Genomic DNA, 17,844 nt, shown 5'->3' with positions numbered 1-17,844 from the left:
ATTTAATGAGGGAGATGACAACCTCCCCTGATTAGCAAGTCTAGAGGAAAAACTAACAAAAATGAACAAATTATGGGAGGTTAGGTTCAGTCAACTTACACTGATTACACAGAATTGATAAATTGGAAGAACTAAAGGAGAACCAAAACCTAAATAAAGAAATAGAAGAATTAAAAAGACAGTTAAAAGAAGTAAAGGATGAGAATGAGGAATTAAAGAATAATAATAAAGAGAATAAAGAATCCATAGAAAAAGAGGTAAGTGGTTGGAAAAAGGTTCAGGAGAATAGCGAAATTGAATTTAGAGATATAGTGAAACAACACATGATGGAACACACTAAGGATACAGTTATTAAAATTATGAGAGAGGAGATAATAAAAGACTTAGCAGATAAAAAGAAATGTATAATTATGTTAGGAATGGAAGAGATAATCCAAATAGGACTACAAGAGTAAGAGAGAAGAAAGAGTGCACAGGGTACTAAGAATATTTCAAGAAAGTGAACAGGAAATAGGGAAAGAAATTGAAGAAATATATAGACTCAGGAAATACAATGTAGACAAGACCAGACCAATTAAGGTTAAATTCAGGTCACAAACGACAGCAGAGAATGTCTTATCAAAAACAGGAAAACTAGCAGAAAATGATCAGTACAAACAGGTATGGATAAAAAGAGAGATGAATAAAGAGGAAAGAGAGGAAGAGAAAACAAAAAGAATCGAAGCTAGGAAAAAAAATGAAAACAGAACAGAGTCAGACAAAGAGAAATTCTATTGGATAGTAGTGGATATGAAAGTGAGGAAATGGTTCACAGGAGAGAAAAACAAAAGTAAAACAGAAAACAGGATGGAGGTAGCAGAAAATTAAAAGTGTCCTACACAAATATGGATTAATAACAGGCTTGAATGAATTGACTGCCTGATGCAAAAACAAGAGCAGGAAGTTTGTGGTAAATTATGTGCCTCCTAAAATGGCTTCGTGGGAAGAGAGAGAACACAAGAATATGTTAGAGGACACAAGGATAACACTAAATAAGATAATGGATGATGGAGGAAGAATAATTATAATGGATGACTTTAATTATAAAGAAATCTGCTGGGAAGAGATGATAGTGAAGTGTGGAGATAACTTATGGGGAAATGTGCTACATGATATGATTATTGAACATACAATGACACAATGGATACAAGAGAATACTAGGTATAGAAATGAGGAAGAGCCATCAAGAATAGACCTAATAATCACATCAGAACCTGAAATAGTGGACAAGATTGAATATAAGACACCACTAGGTATAAGCGACCACATATTAGTAGAACTAGAACTAAATATAGAAAAATACATGAGAAAAACGAACAATATAGAAAGGGAAGAATGATGTATGGAAAAACAAATTTTGATAAAATGAGATAAAAAAAAAACAGACTGGGAAAGGATATACAAAGAGGAAACAACAGTAGAAGAGAAATGGAAAATTTGGACAAAAATTTATAAGGAAGGAGTGGACAAGTATATTCCAAGAAAGAAAGAAGAAGAAAAAAAGATATGTAAAATGTTGGTACAACAAAAGATGTAGCGAGTTAAAAGATAAGAGGGATAAAGCTTGGATGAAATGGAGGAAAGACCAAAAAAAAAAATATATATATATATATATATATATATATATACTGATTACATAAATCTGTACCCGTGCACAGAGAAGAAAAAATATGAAAAATATGTCATATAAAATGTAAAGATCAACCAAAACTATTCTATAGATTTGTAAACAACAAACTGAAAAACAATCAAGAATTACTGAAACTACGACGAGGAGCAATAGAATACACAGATGAAATAGAAATTGCAGAAAATATGAACAAGCATTTTAAATCAGTGTTTACGAGGGAGAAAACACAACTGAGAGATGGCGAGTGGAAAGGGAAAGTCTCCCCTATGAATGAAATAGAAGTAACAAGAAATGAAATAAAGAATCATTTGAGTAATGTCGATGTCAGAAAATTGCATGGTCCAGATGAACTGGAAAAATGGATTTTGAGAGAATGCAGGGATGAACTAAAATACAAAATACATAGTGCAATAAGCAGTTCATTGAAGAAAGGAAAAGTTCCAGAAGATTGGAAAAGAGCAAATACAGTACCAATATATAAGGGGGGAAACAAAGAAGACCCTACTAACTATAGACCAATCTCCCTCACAAGTACATACATACATAAACCAAGGCTCCCCTTACAAGGGAGGTAGCCAAAAAGGAAAAGGCATAAAACCATTCCCACCCATTCCATCCCTGAATACACTCCACACCCCTCCACGCTCCCTCTTATCTTAGCACCTCCTGGATGACGGGTCATCCCTGCACCTTGTCCACTGCCCTGGGTCACAAGCAGTGTCGCAAGACACAGCACATCCACAGAAAGGCCGCTTCATTAAATCGGCGACCCTCCCTCTCCGTCCCCTCATGCATAAAAGGAGAAGACAAGGAGAAATCTCTTCGGGCTGTGTCAAATTTTCCTCACACATACTACCTCACCCCCCCCATCCACCCGCCCATTCCACCTCATGCATCACAACCTCATCCATATACAACCATTCTCCATTCACCCCTGTCTTCTGTCCTCTCCTGTCCTTCCTCAACAGACATTCCCCTCTTCCCCAAAGCCCTATTCACCCCATCCATCCACCTCATCCTAGGACGTCCCCTCATGTTCACTCCCTCCACATCTGCCTTCCATACCTCTTTTACTAGTCTTTCTTCACTCATTCTTTCCATGTGCCCAAACCATCCTAATACTCTTTCATCAACCCTATCTCCCAACTCCCTTTCCACCCCTGTTCTCCTCCTCACCTCCTCATTTCTCACTCTATTTAGCCTAGTAACCCCCATCCTACTTCTCAGACACCTCATCTCAAATACATTCAAACTCCTCTCTTCCTCTCTTATGTTCCATGTTTCTGCCCCATACAGTGCTGTTGGCACAATCACAAGTACGGTAGCAAAAATTTGTGAAAGAACGATCAAAATTAGATGGGTAAAGCATTTGGAAAAAACATTGTACTAAATCTGAGGCAGTTTGGATTTAGACAAGGAAGACCATGTGTCACAAACTTGATGTGTTTCTATTCAAGACTAATAGATATAATACAGGGAAGATATGGATGGGCTGATTGTGCCTTTCTACATACATACATACATATCCCAAGGCCCTTTCCCCCTTAACCACTTCCATACGGTGACGCCTACGTAGGCGTCATGAGGAGCAAGTGGGTATGCGATGATGCCGACGTCGGCGTCTTGATTATATTTATTGTAGTCGTACCTACGTAACCTCCATTCTCTCTAAACTGGCTTCATTATATTTTCTATGGTTATCAAAATTCACGGGTGAAAGAGAACAAACGATTGAGCACTGACTTTATTTTTCATAATGCGATTATTATGACGCAACATCACACGTCGGGCAGCTAATGCTGCCAAATGTGGGATGTGCCCCGGAGTGAAGAGGTTAACAAGGGAGGTAGCCAAAAAGAAAAAGGCATAAAATCATTCCCACCCATTCCATTCCTGAATACACTCCACTCCCCTCCACCCTCCCTCCCACCTTAGCACCTCCTGGATGACGGGTCATCCCTGCACCTTGTCCACTGCCCTGGGTCAGAAGCAGTGTCCCAAGTCACAGCACATCCAGAGCAAGGCCGCTTCATTAAATCGGCGACCCCCCCACTCTCCGTCCCCCATGTATAAAAGGAGAAGATGGGGAGAAATCCCTCTGGGCTGTGTCAAATTTTGCTCACACATACTACCTCACCCCCCATCCCCCTGCCCATTCCACATCATGCATCACATTATCATCCATATACAACCATTCTACATTCACCCCTGTCTTCTGTCCTCTCCCATCCTTCCTCAACAGACATTCCCCTCTTCAAGCCCTATTCACCCCATCCATCCATCTCATCCTAGGATGTCCCCTCATGTTCACTCCCTCCACATCTGCCTTCCATACCTCTTTTACTAGTCTTTCTTCACTCATTCTTTCCATGAGTCCAAACCATCCTAATACTCTTTCATCAACCCTATCTCCCAACTCCCTTTCCACCCCTGTTCTCCTCCTCACCTCCTCATTTCTCACTCTATTTAGCCTAGTAACCCCCATCTTCTCAGAAACCTCATCTCAAACACATTCAAACTCCTTCTCTCTTCCTCTCATACGTTCCATGTTTCTGCCCCATACAGTGCTGCTGGCACAATCACTCCTTCATACAGTCTCCTCTTAGCATCCATTCCCAAATGTCTATTCCTCATTACACTTTTTAATCCACCAAGGCATTTACTCACTTCTCTCAATCTACATTCTACCTCCACCTTTTCCTGCCACATTTGCACCAAAGTATCTAAAACTATCCACTTCCTTCAGTTGCTCTCCCTTAATGCTCACTTCCAGTCTGCTGCCACTTTCACCCCTTGTACATCTCATCACCTTACTTTCACCCACATTTATCTTCAGTTTTCTTTCACACACTCTCCCAAACTCTGTCACCAACTTCCTCTATCCCTCCTCTGATCCTGCCACAAGCACAGTGTCGTCACCAAACAACAGCTAGCTCACCTCCCACTTTTCTCCATTTTCTTTAACCATCTCCAATCCCTAACCCACCACCCTTGCATTTACCTCTCGCACCACCCCATCCATGTACAAGCTGAAAAGCCAGGGCGACACAACGCATCCTTAACGAAGTCCCACCTTTACCTCGAACCACTCACTCTCTCCATTTCTAATCCCAACACATGCTCTACTACTCTTGTAAAAACTCTTGGCAGCTTCTAGAAGCTTTCCTCCTATCCCGTATATCCGTAAAACCTCCCATAGTGCCTTCCTGTCTACCCTGTCGTAAGCCTTTTCCAGATCAATAAAAGCCCAAAAAACATCCTTCCCCTTTCCTATAGCTTTCTCACATATCTGTTTTACCACAAAAATCTGATCTAAACAACCTCTACCCGTCCTAAATCCACACTGTTCCTCACCAATTACTCCCTCTGATCCTCTCCTAATCCTCTCAATCAAGATCCTCCCATAAGCCTTCCCAACTACACTTAACAAGCTAATCCCTCTGTAACTATTACATTCACACTTGTCCCCTTTTCCTTTGTAAAGTTGTAAAGTGGAACTATACAGGCATTCCTCCAGTGCTCCGGGACTCTACCCTCTCTCCAGCAAACATTAAATAACCTCACCAGCCAGTCCACCATCACTGTACCTCCTTTTTTAGACATTCTGCATGGCATCCATCCAGACCAGGTGCCTTACCTGCTTTCATCATCTTAACAACTGCCTTCACTTCATCCTTCCTTATTTCTCCTCCATTTTTCTCACTCATCACTCTCATTTTCTTAGCATTTCCCACTGCAACTATCTTTCCCTCCCTATCCTCCTTCACATTAAGCAACTCCTTAAAATATTCTGCCCATCTTCCCCTTACTGCCTTCTTTTCCATTATCGACTCTCCATCTGCACCTTTTTCCTTTTCTTCTCTACTTGATTCCCCTCCTCTTCCTCTCTTAATTTCTTTCCAAAACATCTTTTTATTACTTTCAAAATTTTCTATCATACTCTTACCCCATTTCACATCTGCTCTCCTCTTTGCCTCCTTTACCTTGTGTTTTACTTCTCTTTTCTTTTCCTTGTACCTCTCATACGACTCCCTCGTCCTATTTTGTAACCAATCTGTGAAACCTCGCTTTTTCTCTTCTACGACCACAGAGTGATGTATGGAATAAACTAGATGAACAATAGTGTGTTAAAAAACCATACATGGATTTAACCACTTCACTCCGGGACTTAAATCTCGCGGGCAGCAGCCAATGCCAGCCGTACCACGTGTCGTAATAATACTCGCATCATAAAATATAGTCACCGCTTATATCGATTGTTCTCTCTTTCACCCGTGAATTTTGAAAACCATAGAGAATGTGATTAAGGGCAGATTAGGGAGAATGTCAAAACGCAGGGGCGACTACAATAAATATAATCAAGACGCCGATATGGCAGCGTCGCAAATCCACTTGCTCCTCACGACGCCTACGTGTGCGGCACCGTATGGTAGGGGTTAAGAGCAATTTAGACAGGACATCATGAGCGTAGCTCCCCTTCCTGTAAGATACAACTATTACATACAACTGGGTAAATACACACACATCTCCCCCCACCCATCCACTTGAGAAACTTACTGAGCAGACAAAAACATCCCTTTAGGCTACATTATTCTGTCATCTGTTTACAACCATTCTCCATTCTCTCTTATCTCCTGTGCTCTCTTCCTTGTCTGACAGACCCTCTTGCACCCAATGCCTCCTTCACTCTATCCATTTCATTCTTGGTATTCCTCTCAAGTTCACTACATCAACTTCTTTGTTCCACATTTGTCAATCATTTTTTCTTCCCAAACTATCTTAGCATTACTTGATCAACCCTATCTACCAACTCTCTTTCCAGTCTTGAATTCTGCCTTAACAGTTCTCACTCTAACCATCTTTACAACCCCACCATACTTCTCTTACAAAGGATTACAAAGGAGCATGCCAACAGGAGACTTTTTGGTCCATAACTAGGTTGGATGCAAAAAAATCATAATTATAAATACATAAAAATTATAATAGATAAAATAAATAACTAGGTAAAGTTAATTAATAAACAGTTGAATAGTAAATAATAATAAATTGACAGATAACTAATAATAAATAATCAAGCAAATAACAATAAACAATAACAAATATAATATAAATGGCAGGCATTACAGCACCTTGCTAAGGTGTTTATTTACACTAATCTTAAAGCTTCAAACTGAACTACATTGCACTGCCTCTGCAGGAAGTTTATTTCATTAACTACATGGTTGGCAAAGTTGTTTCTACCCACTTCCAATTTAAACACTTTATCTCAAACTTTTTTGGGTATACTTACAAATTCTGTAAGTTGGACATCGGTGCGAAGTTTGACCCTCAAATTATCAAAAATGGACTGCTGATATGTTGGCGATGATGGTTTCTCACCTCCCTCTCCTGAAAGACACAAACATGTATCTATATATCTCACTTTTCATGGTTTAAGAAATCATCATTACTTCCTAAAATGACCTTGTAATTCAAATGGGTTATATGAATGTGTAAAAAGAAATTGCAGCATACAAATGTCATTCCAAAAGTAATGCCTCCTATTTTTTATTCCACCCGAAGGGATCTGAGGGGATTGCAAAATGCATTAAGATGACTGAACTTATGCACTCATGACCTGAAAGTTTCATCTCTCTGTTGCAGATATTGATGGTGTGACACTCTAAGAAATCAATCCCTGTCATGGACATGTGTCAGAAGCAGAGATGCATCATTGAATTACTCCATGCAGAAAAATTGAACCAATCAACATTCACCGGTGCGTGGTGAACGTTTACGAAGTCGATGCAGTTGATGTCAGCACAGTTAGGAGATGGGTTCGTCGATTTCAGAGCAGCGACAGAGATGTGAGCGACAAAGTGCGCTCCGGACGCCCATGCACAGCCACCACCCCGGAAAACAAAGTGTGCCTTGATCAACTCATCCACGATGATCAGCGGATAATGGTGAATGAAATGCATGTAGAGTTGGATGTGGGTGTCAGTGCACTGGAAACGATGTTGTCATCCCTAGGATACAGCAAAGTGTGTGCTATGTCTGTCAGGACTTGTTGGATCGGTATGAAGCCAAAGGTGATGGATTCTTGGACTGCATCATCACTGGTGATGAGACGTGGTTTCACTACTACGAGCCGGAGTCCAAATGGCAGTCGATGGAATGGCACCACTCACACTACCCAGCAAAGAAGTTCAAGACGCAGACATCAGCAGGCAAAGTGATGTGCACAGTCCTCTGGGACAGGAAGGGCATCATCCTCCTGGATTTCTTAGAACCAGGGACAACTGTCAACTCTGACCGTTACGTTGAAACGTTGACCAAGCTGAAGGCCCGGATTGCCCGTGTAAGGCCAGAGAAAAGGGAAACATTCCATTTGCAACACGACAACGCCAGGCCACACACAAGTTTGAAGACCACGGAATGTGTGACAAAGTTTGGCTGGACGGTGCTGTCTCACCCACCATATAGTCCCGACCTGGCACCGTCAGACTTCCATTTGTTCGGACCTCTGAAGGACGCATTATGTGGGCAGCGTTTCCCCGACAACAATGCCATAATCACAGCCGTGAAAAAAAGGACTACCTTGGCAGGCGCTGACTTTTACGACCGAGGCATCAAGGTTCTCGTTCATCACTGGCAAAAGTGCATTGAGAATGGTGGTGACTACGTAAAAAAATAAATTCTGGAGCACAAAAGGTGCCACTCCCATCTTCGTAACTCCAACTTTTTAAGTTAAAAAATAAGAGGCATTACTTTTGGAATGACCCTTGTAATTAACTAAATGAACAATATCAATCAATCTGTTCTTCCAAGATTCTCTTGAAGAAAACCCACAGGTCCCAGGTAACCAGCAATGGCCACCAGAATGGCTTATAATTAATCAAAGACGAAAAATTGTGTTGTTGTCTAAGAATAGTTATTGTGGAGCACTGTATGATGTGTTCCAGTATTTACCTAGTTGTACTTTACGGGAAAAGATCTATGCTCATAGTGACCCGCTTTTGTATCTTTCAGCATCCAGTTTGATCTTAAATTCTTGTCTAGGTTTTGCATTTGCTGTTTCCTCATTCAATTTGTTCCAGATATCTACTACTCTGTGTGGGAAACTATTCTTTTTCAGATCTCTTCTGTAACTATCTGTTTTAAGTTTTTTCCCATGTCCTCTTGTTTTTCTTTTATCCCACTTTAGTAAATCATCACTATCAAGGAATTCCATCACTCATAATTCTGTAAATGATTAGTAGATCTCCTCTTTCTCTTCTTTGTTCCAGGGTTGGTAGTTCCAGTTTGTCCAATCTTTGTTCATATGTCAATTTAGAGAGTAGTGGTGCCATCTTTGTTGTTGCTCTTTAAATTCTTTCTAATTTCTGTTATTTTTAGAACTGGATGTCCAGAGTGTTGCAGCATACTGCAATCTTGGTCTTATCAATGTACCTAATATTTTCTTTACCATTTCTTCATCCAGGTAGTAAATTGAAAATTTCTTTATTTTGTTGATATGTTTGTCTGGTGCCATGTCATTGGTGATAGTTACTCCTAGGTCCCTTTCTGAATTGACTTTATTAATTTCCTTTGTACCAATTATATATTGTCCCGATATTCTATTTTCACTTTTTCCAAATTCCATTACACTACATTTCTTGATGTTGAAATTCATTTCAAAATTCTGACTCCATTCCCAGACTTTGTCCAGGTCTTTCTGTAGTGATTTGCAATCTTCCTCTGTACTTACTCTTTAGTAGTTTTGCATAATCTGCAAAGAAGTTCATATAACATTCAACACCTTCATCCATATATGGCAAACATTATCAGAGCCAATACTGAACCTTGTGGGGCTCCACTTATCACTTCTTCCCAGGTCGATTTTTGTCTATAAGTACCCCCCCTCATCTTTTTTTCCCAGTCAAGAAATCTTTCATCCATTCCAATAAGTTTCCTTGTATTCCACCTATTGTTTCAATTTTTCTTAGTAGCTTTTGTGTGATATTTTGTCAAATGCTTTTTGTAATCTAAAAAGGCACAATCCACCCATCCATCCCTTTCTTTTATTATTTCTATTAACCTCGAGTAAAAGCATATCAAGTTTGTGGTACATGACCTTCAGGATCTACATCCAAATTGTTTTGGATTTAGTATACTGTTCTCTTCCAAATGTTTAATCCATGTAATTTTTCGCATATTTTTTTATTGTACTTGTAAGGGAGACTGGTCTAGAGTTGGTTGGATTTTCTTTGTCCCCTCCTTTGTATATTGGTACAATATTTGCATTTTTCCAATCTTGTGGTACTTTTACTTCTTAGAGTGAGAAATCAATTATCTTGTGTATTTTGTCCATTAGTTCATCTGTACATTTTTCAATATCCAATTTGCAATTCCATCTGGACCGTGTGACTTTCAGGCATCAAAATTTTTATTTAGTCCCTTATTTCTTTCTATGTCACCGTTATTTCTTTCATTGGGGGGGTCTTACTCTCTGTCCTTCCTCCCAATTTTGTGAACTTTCAATTGTGAATACAGATTTAAAATGTTTGATCATAATTTCAGCCATTTCTACATCATCTATATATTCATTATTTCCTTCACGCAGTTTCACTATTTCATGTTTATCTTTTAGTTTGTCATTTACATACCTGTAGAATAGTTTAGGTTGGTCCTTGCATTTTTCTATTATGTCCTTTTCATAGTTTCTTTTTTCTTCCCTGCATATTTTTACATATTTGTTTCTTAGTTTGATGTATATTTGCCATTTGGTGATTTCTTTTTTTTTTCTTTTTTCCATCTTTTCCAGGCTTTGTCTCTTCTATCTTTAGCCTCACTACACTTTTTGTTATACCAGCAATTTATGTACACCCATTCTTGTTTCTTCTTTGGTACACATTTGTCTGTTCCCTCCTTGTAATTTTCATTTAGTATTTTCCATTCCTTTTCCACCTTTGTTTCTTATTTAAGAAGTTTTCCCAGTTCACATTTTGTAAAAAAAATTCTAAGTTTTTGAAAATCCATTTTGTTGTACATTAGTCTTTCTTTTCTATGTTTCTCATTTCTTCTCAAATCAATTTGTTCTTTTAGTTTGAACTCTATTAGTATGTGGTCACTCTTCCCAATTGGTGTCTTGTATTCTATTTTATCCACAATTTCAGGCTCTGATGTAAATGTTAATTCTAGTCTCGACAGTTCTTCATTGTTTCTATATCTGGTATTTTCCTTTACCCATTGAGTCAATGGTCATATCCAGTAGAATATTTCCACAAAGTTCTTCTCCACCTTTCACTGTCATTGCTTCCCTACATATCTTAAATTCCCTACATATTTCTTAAAAACATAAAATCTAAGTTTGTTTAGTCCTGAAATCATACTGTGTTAGTATATGTTATTTTTAATCTACTTATTATCATTATTATTATTTAATGTTCCTTTATTTTGATGTAGCATTTTCTCAGGTCCAGTACTTTCCAAAAAAATTAAATTCTTTTCAGTCTCCGTTCTTCTCTCATTTTTTTTTCTTTTTTTCATTTGCTTCATTTCTGTCTTTTCTTTTTTCCCTCATCGCTCATTTCCTTTTTTATCCATACATTTTTGTAGTTTTCACTATTTGCTAGCTTTGCTGCTTTTGATAGTACTTCAGCTATCATTTGAGACCTTAGTTTGATTTTTTTGTGGCCTATAGTGTTTTTCTCTGGAGTATTGTCCCATCCTAAACACTTCTTCAATCTCTTTGTCTAATTCCTGTCCCTCCTCTTGTACCATTTCAGAATTGCCTTTGCAATGTCTTTCGCTTTTTTTTTATTTTTGGTATTTGTATACATTATGTTTTTAATACCATAACCTACAATGCACTATTTTTTATCTACTGGTCTTTTACCCAGTTTTCCTTTTCTTTAATTACTTTACCGTTTCTTTAGCATTTTCCTCAACCTGCTGTTGTACTATTTCTTTAAATGTCATTTTCTGATTTTCTTGTTCTTGTTTCCATTGATTTTTTTCTAGGAGATCCATCTCCTTAATTGATTCTCCAACTTTTTCAGTCACTGCTTTTATTTGTTCTTTGACTTCTTTTTTCAACACTTCATTTTTGTTATCTTCATTTTTCATTCTTTCATTATCACTTCTGATCATATTTAATTAATTTTTTAGATCATTAAGCTCTCTGTTCATCTCTTTGTTAGCTTTTCATAGATAGCTTATCTTTCTGTGCATTGCTCTATAATAATTTTTTAAATATATTAGTTCCTCCATCAATTCGTTAATTAATATCCCAATTGCTTAGTACATTGTTATACCTAGTTTCTCTTTCTACATCTAAACCTTTACCTAACAACCTCTTTCCTTTGGAAACCCTGAAAAAGCATTGTTGTCCCACCTTTGAGTTGGCCTTGGGGTATCATTCAAACAAGTTTATTTTTTTTGTATCAACCCCAGTGGTGACTCTACTCTGCTTATGTCCAATACTCTCTTTGTTGGTTCATTTTTCCTTTTTTCTTCTTTTCCTTCCTCTATTTTGTGCATTAATACACTATATCAAACTGGATACTTATTTTACCATAGCGGTTACTCGAAAAACACAACTCTTTTGTAAATACAACTTAGGTGTTTCCTTGAAAAAAAGCACTGATTTGGAGCTCACGGCTAGCCTTCCATTCACACCAATGTCATCGTCTAATGTGAGGACTGCATCTAGGGCAGTTTGATTTTGTACTGATACTATCTTACATCTGCATGGTATCCTGAATGTGTGTTTATGTGATTTTTGGTTCTCTTGAGAGGGATTTTAATGCAGGGTTTGATTTGGTGGATTATTTAGTAAGGTAGTATGTCCTGTTCTTGTCATTCCCTAAACTGTCTGGCTGCAACACCACCACTGAAATGAGGCTTTCTCACAAGTCCTTTATAGTCTATATTGTGCTGTTGGCATGCATAATTGTGTACAATGCCATCTTCCATAATGTGTTGTATAATATGGGGTGAGGTGGCTGGATGGTGGCTGCACTGCAGTGTGGCCAGTTAGTCTCTGTCCTTCTGGGGGAGAGAGGATTGAGAGGGATGGATGTCAGGAGGTCTTGCATGCAACAGTGAATTTTCTCTCAGTTTGTGATAGAGCAGTGAGTTATATGATTATGGAGGCTGGTATCTAGTGGTTGTAGAGGAAGAGAAGAGAGCATCTGTGTGTGATATAGGAATTTGAATGTTGTTTTGATGTTTCTTGGTGTGTGTCGGTGTTCTACCATGTAGTGTAGTAGGTGTGCTATGTTTCTGGGGGCTGCACCAAGTGTTTGTGTGCCTCTCATGTCAAGGTGATTTTTGACTTTGAAGACTTTTGTTTCACGCTGTAAATGGTCTATAGGTGTTGTGTTTGTGCAGCCTGTAATTGTCTTTAGGACTTTGTATTGTATGGTCTCAAGGGTGTTGTGGTATGACTTAGTGAGATTAGGGGCCTGTGCAAGGGCTCACATAATTTATCATTGAGCGTATACATTCTTTATGTACTGTAGTAATAGTTAGTTTGTTTTGTCCAAATGTTGTTCCTTCAATTGAAATAAGTGCATTAAGTCTTTATGTTTGTGATGTGTTGTTTGAATGATATGGATGTATCATATGTTACACATAGAATCTTAGGTGCACATGTATTTACCTAGTTTACCTAGTTGTAATATACGGGAGGGGAGTTATGCTCGTGGTGATCCGTCTTTGTATCTCTCCGCATCAAGTTTTATCTTAAAATCTTGTATAGTGTTAGCACATACTGTTTTGTTGTCTAATTTGTTCCATGTATTTATCACTCTGTGTGGGAAACTGTTCCTTTTCAAGTTTTTTCTATAACAACGAGTGTTGTTGATAAAGGTATGGTATGTATTTACCTAGTTGTATTTTACGGGACGAGAGCTATGCTCGTAGTGACCCGTTTTTGTATCTCTCCGCACCCAGTTTATTCTTAAATTCTTGTATAGTTTTGGCACTCACTGTTTCTCCATTTTGTTCCATACCTCAACAGTTTTATGTGGGAAGCTATTATTTTTCAAATCTCTTCTGTAACTGTCCTTCTTTAGCTTCTCGTGTCCTCTTGTACCTCTTCTGTCCCATTTTAATAAGTCATCTCTATCAAGGACTTCCATCCCTTTCATAATTCTGTAAATGGTCAACAAATCACCTCTTTCTCTTCTCTGTTCCAGTGTTGATGGATGTAATTTATCCAATCTTTGTTCATATGTGAAATTTGAGTGTAGGTGCCATTTTTGCTGCTGCTCTTTGAATTATATATGTGTATATATATATATATATATATATATATATATATATATATATATATATATATATATATATATATATATATTTTTTTTTTTTTTTTTTTTTTTGCTAGGTGCACATAGTGTTGCAGCATACTCTAATTTAGGTGTTATCAGTGCAACCACTATTTTCTTTACCATTTCTTCATCCATGTAGTCAAAGGCCACTTTCATTGATCTTAATAATTTAAAAGGCTCTCCAACTAATTTATTGACATGTTTATCAGGTGTCAAGTCACTTGAGATAATCACTCCCAGGTCCATTTCAGAGTCGACTTTTTGACTTTCTTGGTACCAATTTTATAATGGCCCAATATTCTATTTTTGCTTTTTTCCAAATTCCATTATACTACATTTCTTAATGTTAAAGTTCACTTCACACCTCTGACCTCATTCCCATATTTTGTCCAGGTCTTCTTATTGTGATCTGCAATCTTCTCTGCTTACTCTTGAGTAATTTGGCATCATCAGCAAAGAAGTTCATGTAACACTTCAATCCCTCATCCATGTCATTTATATATATGGCAAACATTAAAGAGCCAATACAGAGCCTTATGGGATGCCACTTTTCACATCTTCCCCGTTCAAATTTTTGTCTCTTAACCCCTTCCATACGGTGCCGCACACGTAGGCGTCATGAGGAGCAAGTGGATTCGCGACGCTGCCATATCGGCGTCTTGATTATATTTATTGTAGTCGCCCCTGTGTTTTTACATTCTCCCAAATGCGCCCTTAATCCCATTCTCTGTGGTTTTCAAAATTCGCGGGTGAAAGAGAGAACGATCGATATAAGCGGCGACTATATTTTATGATGCGAATATTTTTTCGTTACGTCGTACGGCTGGCATTGGCTGCTGCCCGCGAGATTTAAGTCCCGTATTGAAGTGGTTAAGTACCACTCATTTTTCTCCCACTTAAGAAATCTTTCATCCATTCCAGTAGTCTACCTTGTATTCCTCCTACTATTTCAATTTTTCTTATTAACTTTTTATGTGGTACTTTGTCAAAAGCCTTCTGCAAGTCCAAGAAGGCACAATCTGCCCTACCATCTCTTTCTTGTGTTATCTCTATTAATCTCAGTTCATTTTTATTTTTATCCTCATTTTTCGTTCTTTTTGCTCTTTAGGTCATTTAATTCTCTAATTTGACACAGCCCACAGGGATTTCTATCCATCTTCTCCTTTTATGCATGGGGGGATGGAGGGGGGGCTCGCCAATTTAATGAAGCGGCCTTGCTGTGGATGTGCTGTGTCTTGTGACACTGCCTCTGACCCAGGGCAGTGGACAAGGTGCAGGGATGACCCGTCATCCAAGAGGTGCTAAGATAAGAGGGAGGGTGGAGGGGGGGTGGAGTGTATTCAGGGATGGAATGGGTGGGAATGGTTTTAAGCTTTTTTCTTTTTGGCTACCTCCCTTGTTAGGGGGATAAAGCCTTGGTATATGTATGTATGTATCATGACATCTCCTCCCTGTTTGTCTGTTCTATTTTTCACCAAGTGGTTGTATAGACTTTGACCATATTTGTTGATAGAGGGCCTTTCAGTTTCGTCTCCACAATTCCCATAATGTCAGGTTTCTCTATTTCCAGATAGATGTTTAGCTAATTAATTCCAAAGATCATATATACATACATACATATACCAAGGCTTTTTCCTCCTTACAAGGGAGGTAGCCAAAAAGGGAAAGGCATAAAATCATTCCCACCCATTCCATCCCTGAATACACTCCACACCCCTCCACGCTCCCTCTTATCTTAGCACCTCCTGGATGACGGGTCATCCCTGCACCTTGTCCACTGCCCTGGGTCACAAGCAGTGTCGCAAGACACAGCACATCCACAGCAAGGCCGCTTCATTATATCAGCGACCCCCCTCTCCGTCCCCCCATTGCATAAAAGGAGAGGACGGGGAGAAATCCCTTCAGGCTGCGTCAAATTTTGCTCACACATACTACCTCACCCCCCATCCACCCGCCCATTCCACCTCATGCAATCACAACATCATCCATATACAACCATTCTCCATTCACCCCTGTCTTCTGTCTTCTCCCATCCTTCCTCAACAGACATTCCCCTCTTCCCCAAAGCCCCCTTCACCCCATCCATCCACCTCATCCTAGGACGTCCCCTCATGTTCACTCCCTCCACATCTGCCTTCCATACCTCTTTTACTAGTCTTTCTTCAATCATTCTTTCCATGTGTCCAAACCATCCTAATACTCTTTCATCAACCCTATCTCCCAGCTCCTTTTCCACCCCTGTTCTCCTCCTCACCTCCTCATTTCTCACTCTATCTAGCCTAGTAACCCCCATCATACTTTTCAGACACCTCATCTCAAACACATTCAAACTCCTTCTCTCTTCTTCTCTTATGTTCCATGTTTCTGCCCCCATACAGTGCTGTTGGCACAATCACTCCTTCATACAGTCTCCTCTTAGCATCCATTCCCAAATGTCTATTCCTCATTACACTCTTTAATCCACCAAGGCATTTACTCGCTTCTCTCAATCTACATTCTACCTCCACCTTCACTCCACCTTTTCCTGCCACATTTGCACCCAAGTATCTAAAACTATCCACTTCCTCCAGTCGCTCTCCCTTAATGCTCACTTCCAGTCTACTGCCACTTTCACCCCTTGTACATCTCATCACCTTACTTTTACCCACATTTATCTTTACCTTTCTTCTATCACATACTCTCCCAAACTCTACCACCAACTTCCTCAATCCCTCCTCCGATCCTGCCACAAGCGCAGTGTCGTCACCAAACAACAGTTGGCTCATCTCCCACTTTTCTCCATTTTCTTTAACCATCTCTAATCCCTTGCCCACTACCCTTGCATTTACCTCTCGCACTACCCCATCCATGTATAAGTTGAACAGCCAGGGCGACATAACGCATCCTTGACGAAGTCCCACCTTTACCTCGAACCACTCACTCTCTCCATTTCTAATCCTGACACAAGCTCTACTACTCTCATAAAAACTCTTGACAGCTTCTAGAAGCTTTCCTCCTATCCCGTATATCTGCATAACCTCCCACAGTGCCTTTCTGTCTACCCTATCATAAGCCTTTTCCAGATCCATAAAAGCCAAAAAAACATCCTTCCCCTTTCCTATAGCTTTCTCACATATCTGTCTTACCACAAAGATATGATCTAAACAACCTGTACCTGTCCTAAATCCACACTGTTCCTCACCAATTACTCATTCTGTTCCTCTCCTAATCCTCTCAATCAAGATCCTCCCATAAGCCTTCCCAACTACACTTAACAAGCTAATCCCTCTGAAACTACTACATTCACACTTGTCCCCTTTTCCCTTGTAAAGAGGAACTATACAGGCACTCCTCCAGTCCTCCGGCACTCTACCCTCTCTCCAGCAAACATTAAATAACCTCACCAGCCAGTCCACCATCACTGTACCTCCCTTTTTCAGACATTCTGCATGGCATCCATCCAGACCAGGTGCCTTACCTGCTTTCATCATCTTAACAACTGCCTTCACCTCATCCTTCCTTATTTCTCCTCCATTCTCCTCACTCATCACTCTCATTTTCTTCACATTTCCCACTGCAACTATCTTTCCCTCCCTATCCTCCTTCACATTTAGCAACTCCTTTAAATATTCTGCCCATCTTCCCCTTACTGCCTTCTCTTCCATTATCATCTCTCCATCTGCACCTTTTACCCTTCCTTATCTACTTGATTTGCCTCCTCTTCCTCTCTTAATTTTTTTCCAAAACACCTTTTTATTACTTTCAAAATTTTCTGTCATACTCTTACCCCATTTCACATCTGCTCTCCTCTTTGCCTACTTAACCTTTTGCTTTATTTCTCTTTTCTTTTCTTTGTACCTCTCATATGACTTCCTCGTCCTATTTTGTAACCAATCTGTG

The 17,844-nt window shown here is 39.2% G+C and overlaps 1 protein-coding gene across 1 annotated transcript in view; it reads right to left on the bottom strand.

The window, feature by feature from the left end:
* The window catches only part of BicD (Microtubule-associated protein Bicaudal D), a 327,397-nt gene that overhangs the window by 76,695 nt on the left and 232,858 nt on the right, over nt 1-17,844 (bottom strand). Inside the window, exon 10 of the mRNA XM_076209252.1 lies at nt 6,960-7,057. Coding sequence (XP_076065367.1) covers nt 6,960-7,057 — 98 coding nt within the window. The remainder of the gene's footprint in view (nt 1-6,959; nt 7,058-17,844) is intronic.

This window comes from Oratosquilla oratoria, chromosome 26, assembly GCF_046742065.1.
Source record: "Oratosquilla oratoria isolate Oo_2021 chromosome 26, ASM4674206v1, whole genome shotgun sequence".
Taxonomy (NCBI): domain Eukaryota; kingdom Metazoa; phylum Arthropoda; class Malacostraca; order Stomatopoda; family Squillidae; genus Oratosquilla; species Oratosquilla oratoria.
This window is presented reverse-complemented; position numbering and strand designations above follow the sequence as displayed.